This window comes from Lissotriton helveticus (genome assembly GCF_964261635.1).
Source record: "Lissotriton helveticus chromosome 1_1 unlocalized genomic scaffold, aLisHel1.1 SUPER_1_unloc_26, whole genome shotgun sequence".
In the NCBI taxonomy this organism is placed as follows: domain Eukaryota; kingdom Metazoa; phylum Chordata; class Amphibia; order Caudata; family Salamandridae; genus Lissotriton; species Lissotriton helveticus.
In genome coordinates this window covers 686,383-708,760 of record NW_027611666.1, presented here as the reverse complement: position 1 = coordinate 708,760, position 22,378 = coordinate 686,383, and the positions used below count along the sequence as shown (strand labels likewise).

Below are 22,378 nucleotides of genomic sequence, written 5' to 3'. Positions count from 1 at the left end.
TACATTGATTTAAATATCATGTATAAAATTGTCTTTTTTGATTGAAATAAGATTTTTTAAGACTATTTTAGAGATATCTATTTGATTGTATTGGTGTTTTATTAAGTGACCTGATATGTTTATTCCTCAAATCTGCTTTAAAATATTTTTTTTTTTTATATTATCATGTAATACTGAGAAATTTGAAGTATCTTTAGAACATCACAATACTGGTCAGCCAAATCCATGTAGAATCCAGGAATTAGTAGTACTGTATGTTATGTTTAATACGATGTATTGTGGGAATGTTTGAATTGTTTTATCTTTTGCTTAAAACCTTTTATGGTTCTTTTTACCGAAATAAAGACCAAGGGCCCTATGTATCAAGTAACCATTTTGCGATTCTGAAATTGCGATTTTTACCGAATCGCAATTTCGGAATCGCAAAATGGAATGTATGAAAGAAATCGCAAATAAATAGCGATTCATTAAAAATCGCTATTTAAATTGCGAGAACCCCAAATGCGATTCCTTAATGGAAAAAACCCGCAAAATTGCGATTTTTTCGAATTTGCCAATCGGAAACTCAGGTGCAGCTTGATGACATCACAACCAGGCAGTGTGACTACCCATGCTGCACTTGAGTTGCTGATTCACAGTCAGAGAGAGGAGTTTTGGAGAGTGAACACAGCAGTTTTGAACAGAATGGCAGAAAGTGGAGACATGGCCAGCCAGGAAACACAGCAGCAACAGCAGGCTGAAATGCAGAGGAAGAGGAAGCAGAAATTCTCTGAGGCAGAGCTGGAGGTTTTAATACAAGAAATGGTGGTCAGCCATGAATTGCTATTCGGGAAAAAATCTCTCAAGGTGCCTGAAACACGCAAGTGCCGCATCTGGGCTGACATTCAGCAGAAAGTAAATGCTGTAGGGGTGACACACAAGAGTGTTGACGATCTAAGGAAGCGATGGTATTATCTGCGCCAGCGCTCCAAGGAGAAGGTGGCTGCCAGGCTGGAGCAGTCCAGGACGACCGGTGGAGGAACCTCCACAGCCACTGACAGCACACCTCTGGATGAACTGGTGGAGGGAACCCTGCTACCTGAAGGTGTAATGGGCGTTGCTGACCTAGACAGCTCAGAGCATCAGGAACCAGGACCAGGTAAGAAGCATGCCATCACACCCCTGACACCCCTCAATCCCCCCACCCCCAGCAGCAAGCCAGGGGCAGGACAAAGGGAAGGTACCCAATCACACACAGCAATGCATTATGGGAGATGTAGTCACATGTACATAACTGTGGTGCATGTACACCCAGCCAGTCCCCAATAGAATGTGCACCTCAGGAAAGGCAAATACAAGACACATGAAATACAAAACAGTGACATTTAATAATTGTCAAGTGTAAGTCAGTACGGTAAATAAATATGTGCTTTTACATCCACAGCACCATCTGGAACAGAGCCTACAGGCAGTGGGAGACAGGCAGGTTCCCCAAACATTGAAGCAGCAGGGCAAGAGGAGGACACAGAGGAGGACAAAAGCCCCGTCAACCCTCCAAAACAACGCAGGAGACATGTTGTCCGACCACTATCCCCCCTTGGAGGACGAGGGCCAGGACAGCGATGATAATGTGCCCCCTGAGGCAACACAGCCACAGCGACAAGAAGTTGCACATGCTGACCCATTACTACAAGTCCCAAGCAGGCGCAGGTCACGCACATCCAGCAGAGGTGCAGATCCTGGGGAGGAAACAGTATTTGCAGGCCTGGAGATGCACATGTTGCAGGTACAGCGCCTGCAAGCAAAAAACATTAAAGCATTACAGAGGGAAGTGAGGGCAGGCTTCAGAGGCATGACAGGTGCCCTGAAGGCACTCTGTGAAGAAATGATGGCTGACCGTGCTGCTAGGCGCAGAGAGATGCAGCCCCTGGACCTATACACACGTGCAGTTAACCGCTTGTCCTCTGCCACCAATGTCCTATCCAGGCGCAGCATCTGCATGCAGCGCGAAGTGGCCCACAACAGCCAGGACGTTGCTAGGGCACAGGTGCAAATCACATCAGCAGTTGACGAGCTGCGGGCAGTTCACACCGCTGGGCCTGGTGTCCTGACTTCCACTGAAGAGGACGCACTATCAGGGAGGAGCAGCGTCACCCCCCCACCCACCATGGATATGCACCGTAGTGCCCGTAACACTAACCCTACTGGCCCAACTGAGGAGCGATCTGTGCAACCCCAAACAGGGGCTTCCTCACGACAGCGCTGCATGTGAGGTGCAGCATATGTGAACACTGGATGGGTGCAGCTACCCACTGTTCTTATACAATTGCTCCTGTTAAAATTTAGCACTGTGACATTGAGAGAGACATTGGGTGTCATTCAGGCTGTGACATAATTGATCCTGCAGTTAAGGAATAAAACACAGTCGCACTAATGGGATCTAGCATTGTGTCTTATTTACTCATCTAGAAATAGTTGCGTGTTATTTCATCTCGCCTCTGACACCCAGCAGCTGCACCAGCTACACCGGCTGGTATACGTCCTGGGCCAGGCCCCTCTACGTCAGATGAATCGGATTCACTGAGCTCCACCGGTGTGCCTTTCCTGGTGGCAATGTTTTGCAGCATGGCACATGCTACCACTATCTTGCAACAGGTCTTGGGGCTGTATTGTAGTGCCCATCCGCTCTTGTGGAGGCATCTGAATCTGCTCTTGAGTATCCCAAATGTGCGTTCAATGGTGCCTCTGGTTGCTATGGGTGCTCTGTAGTATCGCCGCTCCCCAGCGTTGGCAGGATTCAGGTAGTGCGTCAGTATGAAGTCCCAGACTGCATCCGCACTGTCACCTGTGAGGTGGGATGGACATGGTTACACACAGTTCTGCACATGCTAGTCTTACAAAATGTGGCCTCTGTGCATTTACCTAGTAAATATCCCTCGCCAAACTCCCCACTTGTGAGTCTACCGTGTATCCCACTATGACGGAAGAGGAAAGCGTTGTGCGTGCTGCCTGGGTATTTTGCAACAATGTCTGTGATGATGTGTTTGGCATCACACACCACCTGTATGCTCAGGGAATGGTAGCTTTTGTGATTCCTGAACACGTACTCAGTCTGCCACTTAGCTTTCACGGAAGAACTTGTGCACTGCGACATCAGTCCCCCCCTTTTTTGTGTGCCAATATCCTCATAATTGAGTAGCAAGACCTCAGTAAGACCTATCTGACGAGTTGAGGGCTCCTTTCCAACTTCTGGGCCCTCTTCCGTGAAAGCTAAGTGGCACTCCTAGTGGTGGTCTTGAAGGAATCCCAAATGATGAAGGGCGGTTCCGTGTGGTGACTGATGGGCATCCTTGCCTGACCACATGTGGATTTGTTGAAGGGATGACCCTAGATAGATACACACATGTTAGGGACATCTAGGTTTTTCTGTCAGGTTACATTTTGCGTACACATTAGTTCTCTCACTAGACCCTCTGATAATTTTTGTGTAGTTTGACTTTTATGGTTTTCTTTTATAAAACTGAATAAAGTTTGTTGATAATAATCACTAGGGGATTCATTTACAGGGTAGCATGGTATCCCTCACAATAACTCCAGGAGTCACAGTCCACACAATATACATGCTTTGTTACCCCTACTCCAACCTTACATGGCCACCAATCACCTGCTCAAACTTCTTTCTGCTGATGCCAATGTGGTATTCCGTCAACCCGCAGACCATATTTTTGGCCCCTTTGAACGCGCCCATACAATAAAAATGCTGCAGTTGTAAATACATATCAACTACCATTTGTTGTGTTTGAAACATTTTATTGAATAATAAGACCTAATAAACATAAGCTGATTATTAAAGCAAAACAAAACATCAGTTGCTATACAAATAAGAGACAAAATTTGTACATAAAAATCAACATACTGTAACACAGCAAAGTTATGTAGAGCACAATTCTTAATTTCAGGCAATATTTAAAGTTCAACAATAGAAACGTTCATAAAGAACAGGAAAGGAAAGAAGGTGGGATACAGTGATTTCATTAATGTAATGCCTCCAACATATAGAAAAACAAATACTAATTATTTTCCTTAAGCAATAAAGTCAGCACATTAGAATACTAAGAAATATATTGTACAATGAACATTTCATCGGTAATTAGAATTCAATTTGAATATTTTAACCTCCTCAGCATTATTTGACTCATGATTACAACCTGAATTCTTTCTGGAAAGAAACCGCCTCATGGGGTTCAAAATCACATCTTTTCCAACAATAGGATTCAAATGATAAACTTGAATTTCAATTCAATTCATTGATTTAGGCCTTCTTAGAGATCAACAATTTTAAATATATACAAAATCCATACACTTTTGTGAAATTGTCACCTAAACTTTAATTCAATCCACCTTTTGATTAAACACTTTCCATTCCAGCAACCATCACAGGCCACTTGTTGTTATCTTCCTAATTAGTGATCATTTTTCGGATGGCAACAACAATAAATATGTTTAGAATTTTATCTCCGAAAAGCAAAAACATGCCATTTCCGAATCATGGTGCACAATAAAATGTAGGAACAGAAGGGCATCTTTTGATGTAACCAGGCTTGAAACTAGAATTCCTGAGCTTTTGGACATTTCAATGTAATATTTTAAAAGAGTTCAAACAGATCCAGCATGAGCGCCGCGGAAAATGGAAGATGACTGAATTGTACTCAGAGAAAATGTCCTGATAAGTAATCTATTGATGTAAAATACAGTGGTTAGGCAATGCTTGTGGATCTAATCTATTCAGATTTTAACTCCATAGTTTGTTCAATAAATTGACTGAGCATAACACTTGAAGGTCCATCTCTCAGATCAGTTCTATTACAGTTTTAGTTGTGATAATACTGATAGAGATCATTGATAAATAGATTTTAAAAGTGATTAATCAAAGAGGACTAGCTTAAGTTGACCAAAGTGTTGCAGTACTCTAATTAGTTCTGTCACGGGCACCTTGTTGGTGTATTCATGAAGCCCTCACATATCACATATAAACCCTCGGGGACTCGGACTAGCTATCTAGTCCTCTCTCTCCCTCTTGTTACACACACAAATAGATTTTAAAAGCCATAGGTGGAATTGATCCTTGCTCTGAATCTAGAATATTGTCTGCAATAGAAACCAGTACAAACAGATCAAATCTAAAAGGATTGAATATGTTTATTATAGTGGTTTAGAGTAAACCCAGAAGACACACATTGTTCCTGAAACTCAGAAAATGTATCTAAAGATTATGATTACATACTATTTTATGTCCAGAGACTGCTTTGGCTGTGTTCCTGTTTAAGTGACAACAATTGCAAATATATTTAACAAAACATTAAATCTGGATGTCAGAAATTCTGTCTTTAAGTATTGTGTAAGAGTTATGTGTGATGTTTTTTATTTGATCTGAAGCAACACTAACACTAAATAGGTACGTGCACCAGTTATCGTTCAACTAACATTATTAGTAAACTTAATTTGGAGGGAATTGAGAAAAATTGCCTCATGTAGCAAAGGCTTTATTGTTTAAAAAATCCACTGGTTCGGTAATTCACAGATTTTGCAAATGCTAAACCCATTTTTTAAATGTACTAAGCCCATTTAACAATTCAGAATTTGGAAGGGAAATGTTAATAGTTTCCCTTCTGAATATTTAATACATTCTTAAGGTATGTATTAGGCTTTGAAACTATATGTAGGCTGAAAAACAGTAACTGGAGGTAGTAACCCAAGGGGACATTTGTGAATCTGAGAGTAAAATGGGGTGCATTAAACAATGCCTTTATTTAAAAGCAATCACAGACACAGAAGTGTGCTGACTTTACAAGCACCCACTGTTTACCAAATGGATTATTAGTACATGAACTTCAGTATTTCCTATATTATTCAAGTTTAGTCTCTAATATTTTTGTAATGTCTTGTAAATATTTGTTCCTGTTATTTCCCATTTCAATATTGTCATGAAATGTACCTATTTTTTTTGTCAAACATTGAAATATCTTTATCACAATTTTTGGGGCATTCTAAAAAGTGTTTTCACTCTCTAACTTGAAGCTTCCTCCGAAAAATACTGATGCGCAGTTCCTGGTGTCTCCTAGTTCATTTAGCTTTCTCACTAAACAAGCACAATATTGATTTGAGAGAGGTGGCTATTGTAGTCAATGGGTTAGTTTAGAAAAGATAAATATAGAACTTCCTTTATCTTTGGAAATAATAATTGCAAAAGTTTATGTTCAATAATTTCAGATAATTTACTGATAAAGATATCAGATAAAGATCCCCAAATTTCTTATACCTTGTGGTATCAAAAATCTGCTAGAATTAACAGACTTCTCTTCTAGATAAATCCAGGTTTGAGAAGGTATTAAATGCGATTATCAACTTTCTGTTATTTTAACAGATTTTCTCAGTGCACATAGTATTTTCCCTACATAGATCACAACATTTCATGCAATGGTCGGTGCTTGAACATACAATGAAGGGGTAAAAATGTATTTCTACCACAATCAAGAAACCCTTGGGTCTCTGGTGATTACTGTTTCAAATGAAGACCTAGCTAAGATAAAATATCCCTTTAAAAGGATGATTTTCCTCACCCACCATAGTTGGCATGCTTCCTTATTGGGAATCTCCTTGCACAGTGATACAACCCCCACACTGAGAGGGAGGAGTTCAGGCATGTTTTGTTATAGAGAAAGGTATACTAAATACCACAATAATGAGCTCAGGGTAGTGGGGGAAGCAGAGTAAAAGTTAAAACTTGCTAAAGGGTATGTGGGTTCCATTATTTGTACGCCCCTGGGCCAGGATTAAAAACAGGGTACTGTGGGAGGAATATATATGCACTCTTAGAGTCAATAAGAGGTCAACATGTTTCAGCCTATTAACCCTCCAAAGAGATGTTTGCGGAATTCATCAGGACTTAATCAAAAGTTCTGCTGCTCAATGTACTCAATCACTAACAAGCATTGGCATAGCCAATAGGTCTCGCTTTTGGGAGCTTATAAATGTTTAGCCATGCAGATCCAGTAACAATGTGAAATAATTTCTATAAAAAAAAGAAGACTATAAACTAACTAAGCTAGACGTGACTTTATAACTGGTTAATCAAACGTTTCTGGAGGTTTAGTATATATAAACAAGTCCTTTTTTTCTATGGTGTGTCATATAAAAATAATGATCTAAATTTTGTACACAACGTCAAAAAATTCAATACTGCTTTTATATCAATTTACCTTTGAAAGCTTGAAGTGAAAGACAATTCTAAGTGGCATTTGGTTATGAGTAGGCGCTAATGACTATTTCCGGATGACAATGTAATTAGCATTTTTTGTATAAGATGTGTTAAAAGTATGGGTAGGGAAAATGGCTATTTTGGCCAAAGACTCCCCTTTCTTTATGCATGCTAGATCTAATTTGTACACAGAATCACAATTTTGTATGTGGTACACTACAGAAAAGGTTGAAGACCCCTGTTGTAAACACTTAATGTCCCCAAAATCAAATAATCTGAAAAATGCAAATAAAAAAAACCAGATATGTTCTACAAAACAAAAAGAGTTTCCGTTGGGCCAGTCTTGTGAAAGGGGGCCCGTTTTTACACTTTCAACAATTGTCTAGGATAGATAGGACAGGCATGATGCAAATTGTGGAAAGGGAGATGGGCACATATGTTACCTCCACCCTTTTCAAGTGGGAGTTCAAAAATATGGATCCAGCCCACAAGGTTCTGAGTTATCCAGAAGTGTACTGAACCCCCGACCGACCGGAGCCTTAAAGCAGCAAGAGTATATTGTAGTTACCAGACAGCCCAAGAGCTCTAGAACCAGCAGAATCTACCCTCCAAGACTCTACACGAGAACAAAAAGGAGTGAGAATAGCCTAGCCCTTTTCCATGTCACCCTACCCCACAGCACTGCCACCAACCCCACCACAATAACCTTGAAAACCACAGCCTCTTTCCCAATAACACCACCATCATTTGTTCCGACAAAACACTGGCCCTTTCTGCTTGCCCTAAAACTACTCCTCCACACTGCAACCTACCCTCAAAACACTACATGGCTACACTGTCTGCTTCTGTCATAACACTGCCCTCTATCCTGCCACCCCCACCCAAACTGACACCTAACCTACCATTGTCCCTATTGTCAAACACTACCCTCACCATTGTATCCTGAAAACACTGGACCCCTACCACCAAAACAGTAGTGAGGGAAAGCTGGATTAGGAGGTGTGAGTGGGAGCCACCAAAGAAAGGCCAGAGGGCTCAACACGTTGTTGTTTTGTGAGCAGTGGATGGGGCACTGGCACGTTTGGTGGGCCTCTTTATAAAAATATTGGTCCACTGGGCCTGGTGTGCCCATGCATTAAAATCTTGCCTTGTCCCGGGTCCCACCACATCCCCCATGTGAGGTGGAACCCTGCCTTAATATACTGCCCCTCTCAGGGACCACCATGCTGGTTTGCCCATGCCCCCTTCTATTTCCTTGCCTAGAGCACCCACAGCCCTGGGCGAGGATAAGGAAGAATGGGGAAGCTATAAGAGTGGAGCAGACAGATGCACACTGCTGCAGCATGCCAGTATAACCTACCTGATCTTTTTGGTGCCCCTTTCTCCGACGTACAGTCTGTTCTCTCCTCTGGCTGCAGAAGAGTAAAGGCTGCAGCTAGGAAGGTCCTTTGGTCCAGCGGCAGGTGGTGGAGTCCGAAGCCCTCCAGATGAATGCAAAACAGCAGGCAGGCCGGTGAGGAGTAAATAAAGAAAGAACACATGACTTGCCTGCTGCTGAGACTCCTCCTTTTATTGGCCCATTGGCGAGCGCTGGATCAATGCAAGGTCGAGGTTGCATTCACTGGCATTTTTATGAAAAGTGCAGGCTTGTTACAAAACTGGCGATTTTTTTTGCACATTGCTAAATCCTGGAGGGTCTGAATGACAATTCTCTGAAATATAATCATGCCCTGTGGGAAACAGTGGCCTAAACTCTGCCGGCGAACACAAGCTATTCAGGATAGATGTGTTGCAGCAAAGTTTGTAATATGTTGTGACTTGGACACAGCCAATTGCTTTGGTCAGGCGATTGATATGAGTGTGGAACTTCGGTGCATTGCCTGGATTAGGTCTATATGCTTCTGTAAAGATACCCGAGCATCGTTAATGGACAAGCTATTTGATGGCTCTCGCCTTTAAAGCAAGAAAGCGGACTAGGCCCCAGACAGATTCCTTGGGTATGTCTCCATCCGCCACGCAATTTCATCACAAATCTCGTCCCCTTTTGCCTACAGTGGAGTTTTTCAACTCTGCCAGCGCCAGACCCTGCTGCAAACCTAACAGCAGTTCTTTCATGGCCATGGCACATAGAGGCAATGTCCAGAACATCATGCCACTGAGTGACCTGCCTCTACAACTGGTACAGCTGCAAAATCTCTTTGTGTCCTTCCAGACGCTGACTCACCCTATTGTAGGCAGCATACAACATTTTCTCCAATGAATTAGATTGTGTTAGTGGCAGACCCCTCTCCCTATTCCACCCAGACTTAACAGTGGTGACGGATGTATCACTTCTGGGATGGGAAGGCCATATGGGAGACAGAGATTAGGGAACCCTCGTCAGTGGCAGAGACCCAACTCCACATCAAGCTGTTGGAGTTGGGAGCATTTCACTTGGCGGTGAATGTCTTCCTGCCCACCATCACAAGAGGGCTGGTGCAGCTTCTCACAGACAAGATAGTCAATGCCGATGGTCTCATCAGGAAGTGTCACACTTGAACATGTTTGACTGCAGTTGTTTTGTCCGACGAACGGGCGCTGGAAATGCTTTGTTGAATGTGAGTTCCTCCCAGGTACGCTGCCCGGAGATACAGAAGAATCCTTACTCGGTTGTATTCAATATAGTTGAGAAGCATATGGGAGAAACGGTGATCTACCTTTCTGATGAGACATGGTAATTAACTGGAACGGTCGAAACATTAACTATACAGGGGCTATTTCATATAAATTATGTCTTCTAAGAATAGCCTTTGCTTAACTTGTATTGTACAAAAGTAATTTACAGCCCTGTTTCTGTGAACAAAATGTGGATCGGACGGTTTTATCATCATATCACTTTCAACTTGAGCACTGTCATCACTCAACAATTTATATATACCCTTGCTGCTGAGAATACAATTAGAATTTTTTAAATGAAAAGGCCTCATCTGAATTCTAATCATGATAAAAATGGTGAATTAATATCTGCCCAGGGTCTGCATATGTGATACAAACCAGTGAGATAATGAACTCATAGACTTCTGTAGTTGTTCACAGTGCGCATGGGAAGTGCTTCTATGCGTCTACGCTTGTCACATCTGGAGCAGAATGACGTCGACACTGAGCTGCATGATGTCTATTACTGCGTCAAGCAGGACTGCTTTAAAGTTTGAGGATCCAGTCTGGGGAATATTTACAAGGTGAGGAATCTGCAGGTAAAGGAGTATCCACCAGAAAGAGCGTTATCGAAGGCAAGTAGCTGGGTTGTTATGTTTTCCTGCTGTTGTATATTATCTAATTCTGGGTGGTGAACTCCGCTCCGTGGAGCGTAGCAAGGTTTTTTTCAATGCTCAGGCTCTTCAACGCCATGTGCTGGAGAGAGGAAAATCCACCTCCTGATGAGATTTTTCCTTGCTCGCGCTCGCCAAGGTCTAGTTGGCGATCACAATCAACCTCCTGGTGAGATTTCTCAAAGCGGGTCGTCGGATTTCTCAATGCAAGTGGTCGCGGCATGTCACAACCACTCGTGTTGAGAAATCTTCCTTCTCATAGACAAAGCTTCTGCTCGAGTAGAAACAACTGCACCCTCTTGTGCTGCACATGGTGTCTTTCGTGATTATTTTTACAGGGCGAGACAAACACCAGGAGATCAAAATCACCACCAACGGCATGATTCTTACGCACTCCGCTGTACGGGGAACTCTGAGTCGAGTGCCGGAGTTTTTTTGTACCTTTGTGGAGTTCTTCATTGAGGAACTCCACCTAGGCTTAACCTTATCATGAAAATATAGATTTCAGTCAGTTACGAAACAAGGGTGAGTAGATACCTTTTGGGTGGAGTAATATTTAAGACATTAATATTGTGATTTCTTTGGCAATTAGTTGATTTTTGCAAGCACCAACACTTCCCTGTGTAAAGTAAAGACCTTGAGAGTTTTGTAACTTTCAAATACTGAAATTGTGGATTTTGTTGCAATTAAAAAATTTCAAGGCCTGAAATAATTTGGGAGGTTGCATGCGGGCAGCCTAAGTTATCCTGCAAGAGTTTCTTGATTAATCCTATTGCAAATACAATATGTGCTCTCTCATGTAAAGTCAGGTTGTTAGAAGCTTTTCTGCAATTCAAGATATGCCTTACTTTTTACATGGTGTGGATGCATTTCTTATGTTTAGTGAGGTCTCCTTTCTGAGTATAACGTTTCTGGCTTTCCCCTCCTGTATAAGGCTTTAGTCCAGTGTGAATTCTCTCATGTGAAGTGACATTGTATTCGTGATTGAACCTTATCTGACATTCAGAACACACATAAGGTTTTTTTTTCCCATGTGAGTTCGCTCATGACAAGTGAATGAATGAATGAATTATGGCTTTGTAGAGTGCAACTAAACCCATAGGCATCAAGGCGCTAGTGAGAAGTAATTTGTAACCAAGACTTTGCTTGCATTTCGGGCACTCATAAGGTTTTCGGGCACTCATAAGGTTTTTCCCCAGAGTGGGATCTCTCATGAAGCATAACACTGACTTTCAGATTCAACCTTTTATGGCATAAGGATTTTCTCCAGTGTGGAGTTTCTCATGGTGAGATAGCGTTTTTCTCTGCAGCTTTTCTGGCATTCAGAGCACTCATAAGGTTTTCATCAGTATGGTGTCGCTTATGGTTAGCGAGGCTGTGCCTGTCAAATAGGAATTTCTGGCATTCACAGCATTGGTAATGTTTTTCCCCTGTGTGCATCTGCTTATGTAGACTGAGATTGCGTTTAAAATTGATGTTTTTCTGGCATTCTGAGCACTGAATTATTTTGATGGTGTGTTTTCTTATGGCGCTTGTATCCATCTCTACCTCTAAATCTTTTCTGACATTTAGAGCACTGATAATTTTATTCACCAGTGTGGATTCTCACATGTTCAGTGAGATTAGATTTTTGGCTGAAACACTTTTGGCATTGGGAGCACTGATAAGGTTTTTCCCCAGTGTGGATTCTTATATGGCGAGCAAGAGTCCCTCTTTCACTGAAACATTTCTGGCATTCAGAGCACTGATAAGGTTTTTCCCCAGTGTGGATTCTTATATGCTGAGTGAGACTGATTTTTTCACTGAAACATTTCTGGCATTCAGAGCACTGATAAGGTTTTTCCCCAGTGTGGGTTCTTATATGCTGAGTGATATTGCTTTTTACACGGAAACATTTGTGGCATTCAGAGCACTGGTAAGGTTTTCCGCCAGTGTGGATTCTTATATGTTGAGTGAGTCTTATTTTGTCACTGAAACATTTCTGGCATTCAGAGCACTGATAAGGTTTTTCCCCAGTATGGATTCTTATATGCTGAGTGAGACTGATTTTTTCACTGAAACATGTGTGGCATTCAGAGCACTGATAAGGTTTTTCCCCAGTGTGGAATCTCACATGTGCAGTTAGAAGTGATTTAAGTCTGAAATCTTTTGGGCATTCAGAGCACTGATAAGGTTTTTCCCCAGTGTGGATTCTTATATGCTTAGTGAAACTGGATTTGTTTATGAAACATTTCTGACATTCAGAGCACTGATAAGGTTGTTCCCCTGTGTGGGTTTTTATATGCACCGTGAGAAAGCGTTTTTCACTGAAACATTTCTGGCATTCAGAGCACTGATAACGGTTTTCCCCAGTGTGGATTCTTATGTGCCTTGTGAGACCTTTTTTTATACTGAAACATTTCTGGCATTCAGAGCACTGATAAGGTTTTTCCCCAGTGTGGAATCTCACATGTGCAGTTAGAAGTGATTTAAGTCTGAAATCTTTTAGGCATTCAGAGCACTGATAAGGTTTTTCCCCAGTATGGATTCTTATATGCTGAGTGAGACTGATTTTTTCACTGAAACATTTGTGGCATTCAGAGCACTGATAAGGTTTTTCCCCAGTGTGGAATCTCAAATGTGCAGTTAGAAGTGATTTACGGTTGAAATGTTTTGGGCATTCAGAGCACTGATAAGGTTTGTCCCCAGTGTGGAATCTCAAATGTGCAGTTAGAAGTGATTTAAATTTGAAATGTTTTGGGCATTCAGAACACTGATAAGGGTTTTCCCCAGTGTGGATTCTTGTATGTTCAGTGAGTTTGCTTTTGTAACTGAAACATTTCTGACATTCAGAGCACTGAAAAGGTTTATTATACCCAGTGTGGGTTCTTATATGGTAAGTGAGACTGCTTTGGTTACTGAAACATTTCTGGCATTCAGAGCACTGAAAAGATTTTTCCCCAATGTGGGTTCTTATATGCCGAGTGAGACTGCTTTGGTCACTGTAACATTTCTGGCATTCAGAGCACTGATAAGGTTTTTCCACAGAGTGGGTTAATGCATGTCGAGATAGGCTCCGTTTGTTACAAAACCTTTTCTGGCACTCAGAGCACTGGTAAGGTTTTTCCCCAGTGTGGGTCTTTGTATGTAGAGTCAGTCCTCTTTTTTCACTGAAACATTTCTGGCATTCAGCGCACTGGTACGGTTTTTCACCAGAGTGGAATCTCATATGTTCAGTGAGTTTAGATTTACGGCAGAAACTTTTTTGGCATTCAGCGCACTGGTAAGGTTTTTCCACAGAGTGGGTTAATGCATGTTGATATAGAGTCGCTTTGAAACTAAACCTTTTCTGGCATTCAGAGCACTGATAAGGTTTTTCCCCAGTGTGGATTCTCATATGCTCAGTGAGATAAGATTTACGCCGGAAACTTTTTTGGCATACTTTGCACGGAGAGTGGTTTTCCCCAGTGTGGATTCTCATATGCTCAGTGAGATAAGATTTACGCCTGAAACTTTTTTGGCATACTTTGCACTGAGAGTGGATTCCCCCAGTGTGCATTCTGTCAAATTATGTGAGATAAGATTTATGGCTGTGTCTTTTTTGGCACATGTACCTTTTTCCCCCAAATTAGGTTATTTTGCCTTCATTGACGTGGTTTTGAACACTGAATTTGTTTTCACAGTCTGTGTTTTTATAAGGTGTATACCTAGAGTTAATATCTCTACGATTAGTTTTCTCTTGCTTACATGCCACGGTAAGAGGGAACCCGATTTTAGAGTCAGGCTTGTTTAGATAATGTTCAGCATTTATCTCTAAAAGAAATTGTGTTTAATCTTCTTAACACTTGAATTAAGCAAACTATGTCTGGAAGCAGCCCTGTAACACCTGTCGAAATGTTTCTAGCAGATAATAGTCTTTAGGTAATAGCCTATCCGGCAGCAACTTATTTTGTGACTGAAGATTTTCTCAAATCTATTTATATAGGTTCTTAGCACTGCAGTAATGAGGTTTTGGTCTGATATTTAATAATTAAACTGATAAGTACCTTTTTGCACTGACGTAATGGCAGTAACTGAGGGCATTACAGCGTGCACAGTACTATTGTGGATCACCAGTCGCAGAACATCAGTTCCTTTTACCCTTTCTTTGTTTGGTGTAAGGTTAAGATTTGTAGTTCTGAAGACGAGGATGTATTTACATTACCTTTAGCGCAACTGTGCTCATTTAATCCATTTTTATCTTTAACTGTTTTACATATCACTCACGCACAGCAGATAATGTTGAGGCGATATACATAGAATTACAGAACAGTACACAATAAAAAGGAAACAATCTTAGATTGTTATGAACACAATAAAGTGGTGAATTTTTAAGGTTTTCGCAAGAGTGAGCAGAATGGGTCGTGGTTTTCTACCCAGAGGCAGATAGTCTCAAACTTGCGTAACTGGTTAAAAACGGTGTTGAACAAAGGTGATTTTCCAATATTTCGGTTGTTAACGTGTCAGCTTCGGAGTCTTCTTTCAGCGTCTTTTCTTTGATGGTCTTCAGAAGAAACCTTTTGTTATAACTTTCTTTTATGCAGTGTGTGCTTCCTCTCTGGAATTACATGATGTTTTAGATGAACGTTATTCTGTGCACAGATATGGCTTTGTTCTGGGTTAATGAAATACTAAATTAGAGATATCACTTACAGTATAGTACTTTACTAAGCTCCCACTTCCTCGCCACACCTAGATTTTGGAAATTGTTTAAACGTAGAAGGCAGGATGACCTTCAGTTTTTCAAAATAATCCTTCTTATGGCACTGACTTCAGTTGCCTGGTGCTAAATCTTGCTTTTTTCGTCAGTAATTTCAATCACCTATAGTATTAAAATTAAATAGTTAATACATGAAAAAATATAATTTACAAGCCATATCAATGCAGAGTTGCAGAATTTTGAAAATGTTGAGCTGTTTTTCAGACAGAGCAGAGTGTAGAATGGTAGCCTGAGAGTACTTGGATGTAGGAGTGAGGATTTATAGAATTTTCAACATTTTATTAAGCTCACAAAGGATACATGCACCCTATGTACTTGTAACATTGAATCCCAAAGGCAGAAATTAAAGTCATATGCACTGGCACCAAACAGATATTTAAAAAAGGATACTATTAATTAACTTTTAATCTAGATTTCTGGGACGGGAATTTCCCCTCCATGGACAACAGGCATTTTCCCCTGCCCTGAGTTACCACCTACTTGTATCTGGTATTCTGACTTTTGAGTTTGGCCTCTGCCGCACGCAAATATATTGTGTATTGCGAGGACTATGCCTAGACATATCCCTCAACTATAGTCCAGAGTATGAATCAAGGGCAATGAAATTAAGGTTCATTTTATTCCATCTGATTATCCTTTGCTAGGTTTTTCGGCACCTGGATGTACCGGGTGCAGAAAAACAGGACACCATTTTTTTCCAGACAGGAAAATTAGACTGAATTTTTCTGCCACCCCAGTATTGTGCAACTTCTAACAAGGGACTATGAGAGGTCTTGGACCGGTCCTGTGACCTGGAGGGTCACACCAATCAATCAATCAATCATGCCATTTGTATAGCGCACTACTCACCCGGGAGGGTCTCAAGGCGCTTGGGGGGAGGGGTATGCTACTGCTCGAACAGCCAGGTCTTGAGTTGTTTCCTGAAGGCGAGATGGTCCTGGGTCAGCCGAAGGTGGATGGGGAGGGAGTTTCAAGTCTTGGCAGCCAGGTAAGAGAAGGATCTTCCTCCGGCGGTGGCTCTTCGGATGCGTGGTACGGCTGCGAGGGTGAGGCTGGTGGACCGTAGCTGGCGGGTGGGCGTGTAGAAGGTCAGGCGGTCGTTGAGGTACTTGGGGCCCAGGTCGTGGAGAGACTTGTGTGTGTGGGTGAGGAGCCGGAACGTGATCCTCTTGTCGACGGGGAGCCAGTGCAGGTTCCTCAGGTGGCTGGAGATGTGGCTGCGTCGGGGGACATCCAGGATGAGTCGGGCGGAGGCGTTCTGGATGCGCTGGAGTCTTTTCTGTGTGCCCTTATTTAAGGCAGAGGACTGTCATGGGTTTAACAGCTAGAGCGGTGGTGGCAATGCACCCTGTTGTAAGGATCAATTGCCTGATGAGATCTTTGAACATGGTCAGTGTAGTGGCTTCCTACTGACACACCCATGTAATGCTCCATTTCTATACCTGTGCCCATATTTTGCGATAACATCAAGTGCATGTTTAGGGTGTTGGTGTGCGTAGCATAAATGCAATGTGAGTGTGCGACAGAGTAAACCGCATCTCCTGCCTGCCAGTTGTGTATACAAGTGGGACCATCTATCCCTTTTTATACCCTAGTTCAAAGTCCTCTGTTACCAAGGAATAAAATGCTCTACAAAGTATTCAGGTGCCTGCTGTGCCACTAGGGATGGTGTCAGCCTATCTAAGTTGAGGGGACATCACCTGCAGGCTGAATTACTTAATGGAGAAGCTGTGTACCTGTCCTGAAGAGCCTAGAAGTCAGTCTGCCTAGAAGCCTGGCTGTCTGGTAAGAAAGGGAAGGGAGGACAAGGCTGTCCTGGAAGAGGCAAGGTTCGACACAACCTCGTTATCTGTAGGGCGGGCCGGAAAGCCATCCAGCAGGACCAGCTAGTCTGAGGGACTTCCCCCCCCAGCCCCGCCAAGACTCTCCCAACAGTTCAAGCCAAAAAATAAAACTCTACGACAAAGTGATTGTTGAGGACCAGTTGGACGATTGTGTGCTGCCAACAGCGTTTTCAAGGTTGCATTTGCCAAATTCCTAACACAACAGGGTCTAAATCTACTGGCTTCCTGGAGAGCATGTGTTGGGCCTTTAGCTGCTAAATTTCTGACTACTCTGTGTCAGAGGCCCATGAGGGACTACAACTACGCCAGTGTCGAACACCCGGTCTGAGCTTATGCCTGTGGTCCAGCCGGCCACAGTGTGGGCTCAATTGCTGACGGTCAGGCCACCAGAGGGCTTGCACTTACCGACAGGCCAGGTGTGACTGCTACCTTGGGACTGCTGATCTTCAGGCAAAGGCAAAGAAAAGACAGAGTGGGTGCCCTACAGTATGCAGCCCTACATCCAGGACAAAAGCGCACCACAAAAGCCTGCTGGTGGGTCACTGCTCTCTCGAGTGTTATGACGTGCCATTCAAGTGCCGGGAAACAGGAAAGAGACCCAGACAAGACTGACTCATCCTGTGAAAGGGTAAGACGCTTACACCAGAGCATACACGCATTGGGGTGACTGGAGTGACAGAACTGACCCTATACTATATTCATGATACTCCTAAATGCCCCTAGAGGGGAAGAGGGTATCAGAACCGGACACACCTGTCTGCAGCACATGGTAGTCTGGCATGCCTGCACTATCTTTTCACCCAACTGTCCATAAAGATGATTTTAGAGTCGCTAAGCACATAGCAGTGGGAATCACAGACCATTCGCTGGTGGCGGTGCAACTCGATGGTCTGGTTGTTGACTTCATGCCACCCCCAAGGGTTGATCCGTGATATTTAAAAGAGAAGACGTTCAAAGCTCGTATGTGAGATCGAGCAGACTTCTATTTTAAGGAGAACGGGCGGCCTGTTGAATCAGCTTGCGTGCTATAGGATGAATTCAAGGCAGTGATCCTTGAGGACACTGACAACAAGGGGACGGAAATACTGGGAGAGACTTCCTGAAAGACCTGACCCTGCCAATGCTAACGAATGAGGACCGAGACGCACTAGACCAAGACCTGACAGTAGACTAAATATATAAGACAATAAGAACCTTGCAAACAGGGCACGCAACAGGGCCTAATGAGCTCCCCTTAGAATTATATAAAAGCATGAAGGATAAAATCAGGGAGTACCTCCAGAGGAGGTCTCAGACTGCCTGAAAATAAGGGTGTCTCCCAGAGGACCAAAGAACGTCTGAGGTGGTGGTCATCCCAAAAAAGAACGAACCAGCAACTGAGTGTGGGTCATATAGACCTATCTACCTGCTTAATATTGAGACTAAGGTCCTTACGTAGGCCCTGGCGATCTGCGTGCGGACAGTAATTGCAACAGTGGATCATCCTGATCAATCGGGTTTTATGCCACACCAGGGAACGCGCTTATATCTCTGACACCTTAATGGAGTACCACACGCAACAGGGGATTCCTTTGCTGAACCAGTGGCACTGCTGTCATGCTCTTGTATGTGGCCCCTCTAGCGCGCATGCGCGTCAATAATACAGTCTCCCGAGTCTTTGCCGTCCGACAGGGATGTTCCTTGTCTCCTATGCTCTTCACACGTGCGTTGGTGCACCAGGACCTCTCATATGGGGTATTCCAGTTGATTAGGAGTGGGAAGAGAAAATCTCCCTCTATGCTGACGTTTTGCTGTAGGACATGTAATCAGCCTGCTCGAGTGAACGAATCCTACAAATTTTTCACATATTTAGAGATTATTCAGGATATAAGATCGACTGGAATAAGTCCTTAACATTCCTGCTGGTGGCAGGGACCCTGCGGCTGCACTCTAGGTGCACAGTTGGGGTGGCACAACATGACTTTAAATATTTGGGCGTGTTTATTACAAGAGAGCAACAGGCAGTAACATACTTCCGAAATTAGACCGGCTTTGCTGGGATGCCCCACACTTGCGGGCACTCCCGCTCTCCTTACTGGGCTGGGTGGTCCTATTTGAAGTGATGACCCTCCAGGGCCTCCTGTACATCGTGCAAAAAGCGTCCTTTAAGATCCCACCAGACATTTTCTTTTTAAAAGGTAGACTGAGAACTTTGGCTCCTGTTGCGGGATGGTGGCGCTTCGCGCTGAGTAAGGTACAGAGGGGAGTTTATTAAGGTGGACTAGCAGTCCGGAGCATTCTCAAGTATTACTGGGCCACGCAGCTGGTGGCAGTCAACAACTGGGTTTTTGCGGACCGTGAGGATCCTGCTTACCGGGTAGATAGATTGGCCATGGGGAACAGAGGTTACCCTACCCCGGTGTTGTATTGAAGAAAGTATGAGTGCACTCTACCTACTCATACCCAAACATTGGTACGGGTGTGGAGAGAGGCTACCAAGTGTTTAGGCTGAGAAGGTAAGCGGACTGAAATGACAACACTGTATGATAGTGATCTCCTAAGTGCAGTGGGAGGATGGCAGAGCTTCACAAAATGGGGATTGATTACCTTAGAGAGGCCAGGCGATGTGTGGAGGGGACAGGCGTTTGTGTCATTCACGATCCTACAGCAAAAGTATGAATTAGGTGACTAAAAACGGTTCTGACATTTGCAGGTGGGTCACGCTCTGCAAGGTCACATCTGGGAAGGGGGAAGTTGCCTGATGCATCCCCACTGGAGGACCAGCTGCTAACTAATCCCCAACCGAAAAAGCAATCTCAACCATCTATAGGAAGTTGATCTACAATTCTCTGGATCCCTTGAGGATGTTTCAGGCAGCCATTCACCAACTTTTGTGTTTTTCAAAAACAAGCTTCCAAAGCTGGAGTTTGTTTTTAAAAAGCAATAACTAATCACCCTCATACCCTTGGAACTTTCTCCCTGATTAATTTTCTCCCAGGTAGTGAGGATCATTTAAAAAGAAATTCTCATCATGACTGCCAGGTATTCCCTGGTGGTCCTGAAGAAGAGAAAAATACATCAGACTGCCTGATCTAGAGCGGGAGGGCCATCCGATGTATTTACACCGATGGCACTCATGAAAGGCTGGACACATGACAATCCACCTGACTAGCACTAGGTCAGGCAGACCATCCGTTTGTTGGACAGGGTACTCCACCACGCTTGTGAAGGAGAACCCTGTCCACCAAACTCGAAATCAAGACCTTTATCTTGTCTGTGGTGTGCATGTATCTCTTGGTCTGCTTCATTATGTCCATCAGTCTTTGTATTATCTACCTGTTATTGAGGCTTGTGTGGTTTAATCTTACGGTGTGTGTGTGGGTTTATTTGAACCCTGTGGTTTAATCAGCACTCATTGTTTATGTGGTGTTATGTGGTGTTGTCACACCCTTGTAATTATAAAAAGTATGTTACAGGCGACCAGGTGTCTCTTGCCCGTGACTTCTGAGGAAGTAATGGTGCACAGTTAACAGCAGCAACATTGCAAAGTGTCAAGAGCCTGATTTAGAGTTCGCTGGCCGGGTTACTCAGACATAAATGTGACGGATATCCTGGCCGCCGTATTACAAGCACCACTGAATATAATATAAGGGAGCCTCATTTCTTTCTTTCGTACTTTCTATCTCCCTTGTTTTTATTATCTTTATTTTACTCTTTTTTTTTGTCTTTCTTATTTCTTTTTCTGTTTCTCTCTATTCCTGGTTTATCTTTCATTCATTTCTTAGTTTAAGAGTGCTTAGCCTCCTAAAGCATTTTATTAATTCATTTGCATTTCTTCTTTCCTGTCATGGGGATGACTGCACAGATATCCTTACAAGTAGGATCTTATGAATTCTGCATGAACCTATTTACTAATGGTCCTAGTTGAAAGTGCCATTTAGAAGTTGAATATATGTTTCTTATGTGAGATAGGGTGGGTAAGTGTGAGAATGTGTGTGAGAGAGAGAGACAGAGAGAGAGTGTCTGTGTCTGTCTATGTCTGAGTGTGTGTGAGTACTTGAGCGTGGGGAGCCGGCTCTCACTATACTATCAATCAATCAATCAATACATTTATAAAGCGCGCTACTCACCCGCGAGGGTCTCAAGGCGCTGAAGGGGGGGCGCTACTGCTTGAATAGCCAGGTCTTGAGGTGTTTCCTGAAGGTGAGATGGTCCTGAGTCAGTCGTAGGTGTGTGGGGAGGGAGTTCCATGTCTTGGCGGGCAGGTAGGAGAATGATCTTCCTCCCGTGGTGGTTCTGCGAATCCGTGGGATGTTGATGAGGGCAAGGCTGGTGGAGCGGAGCTGGCAGGTAGGAGTGTAGAACGTAAGGCGGTTGTTGAGGTATTTGGGCCCATGTTGTGGAGTGCTTTGTGTGCATGGGTGAGGAGCCTGAACGTGATCCTCTTGCTGACGGGGAGCCAGTGCAGGTCTCTCTGGTGGGCAGATATGTGGCTGTGGCAAGGGATGTCGCGGATGAGTCGTGCGGAGGCGTTCTGTATGTGCTGAAGATGTTTCTGAAGATTGCCTGTGGTTCCTGCCTAAAGGGTGTTCCCGTAGTCCAGTCGGCTGGTGACGAGGGCCTGGGTGACCGTCTTTCTGGTTTCGGTGGGAATCCACCGGAAGATCTTTTGGAGCAGGCGCGGGGTGTTGAAGCATGAGGATGACATGGCGTTTACTTGTTTGGTCATCGTGAGGGAGGAGTCCAGGATGAATCCCAGGTTGCGTGCATGGTCTGTGGGTGTCGGTGCGGTGCCCAGCACTGTGGGCCACCAGGAGTTGTCCCAGGGGGATGGGGTTTGTCCGAGGATGAGGACCTCTGTCTTGTCTGAGTTCAGTTTCAGCCGACTGAGCTTCATCCATTCTGCAACGTCTTTCATTCCTTCCTGGAGGTTGGTTTTGGCGGTGGCTGGGTCTTTGGTGAGGGAGAGTATCAGCTGGGTGTCGTCGGCGTAGGAGATGATTTTGAGGTTGCGTTTGCGTGCGATGGCGGCGAGGGGGCTCATGTAGATTTTGAAGAGGGTTGGGCTGAGCGAGGAGCCTTGGGGTACGCCGCAGATGATCTTGGTGGCCGCGGAGCGGAACGGCGGGTGGCGGACTCTCTGGGTTCTGTTGGAGAGGAACGAGGTGATCCAGTCCAGGGCTTTTCCCTGGATCCCAGTGTTGTAGAGGTGGGTTATTAGGGTGCGAGGCAGATGGTATCAAAGGCGGCTGAGAGGTCTAGGAGGATGAGG

General features: G+C 43.7%; 1 protein-coding gene across 1 annotated transcript in view; it reads right to left on the bottom strand.

Moving 5' to 3' along the window:
• Window positions 1-3,778: 3,778 nt before the first annotated feature.
• The window catches only part of LOC144805805 (uncharacterized), a 56,963-nt gene continuing 38,363 nt past the window's right edge, over window positions 3,779-22,378 (bottom strand). Inside the window, exons 3-4 of the mRNA XM_078672285.1 lie at window positions 15,217-15,385; window positions 3,779-15,121 (exon numbers count right to left, since the gene is read on the bottom strand). Coding sequence (XP_078528411.1) covers window positions 12,131-14,083 — 1,953 coding nt within the window. The 5' untranslated portion in view covers window positions 14,084-15,121; window positions 15,217-15,385 and the 3' untranslated portion in view covers window positions 3,779-12,130. The remainder of the gene's footprint in view (window positions 15,122-15,216; window positions 15,386-22,378) is intronic.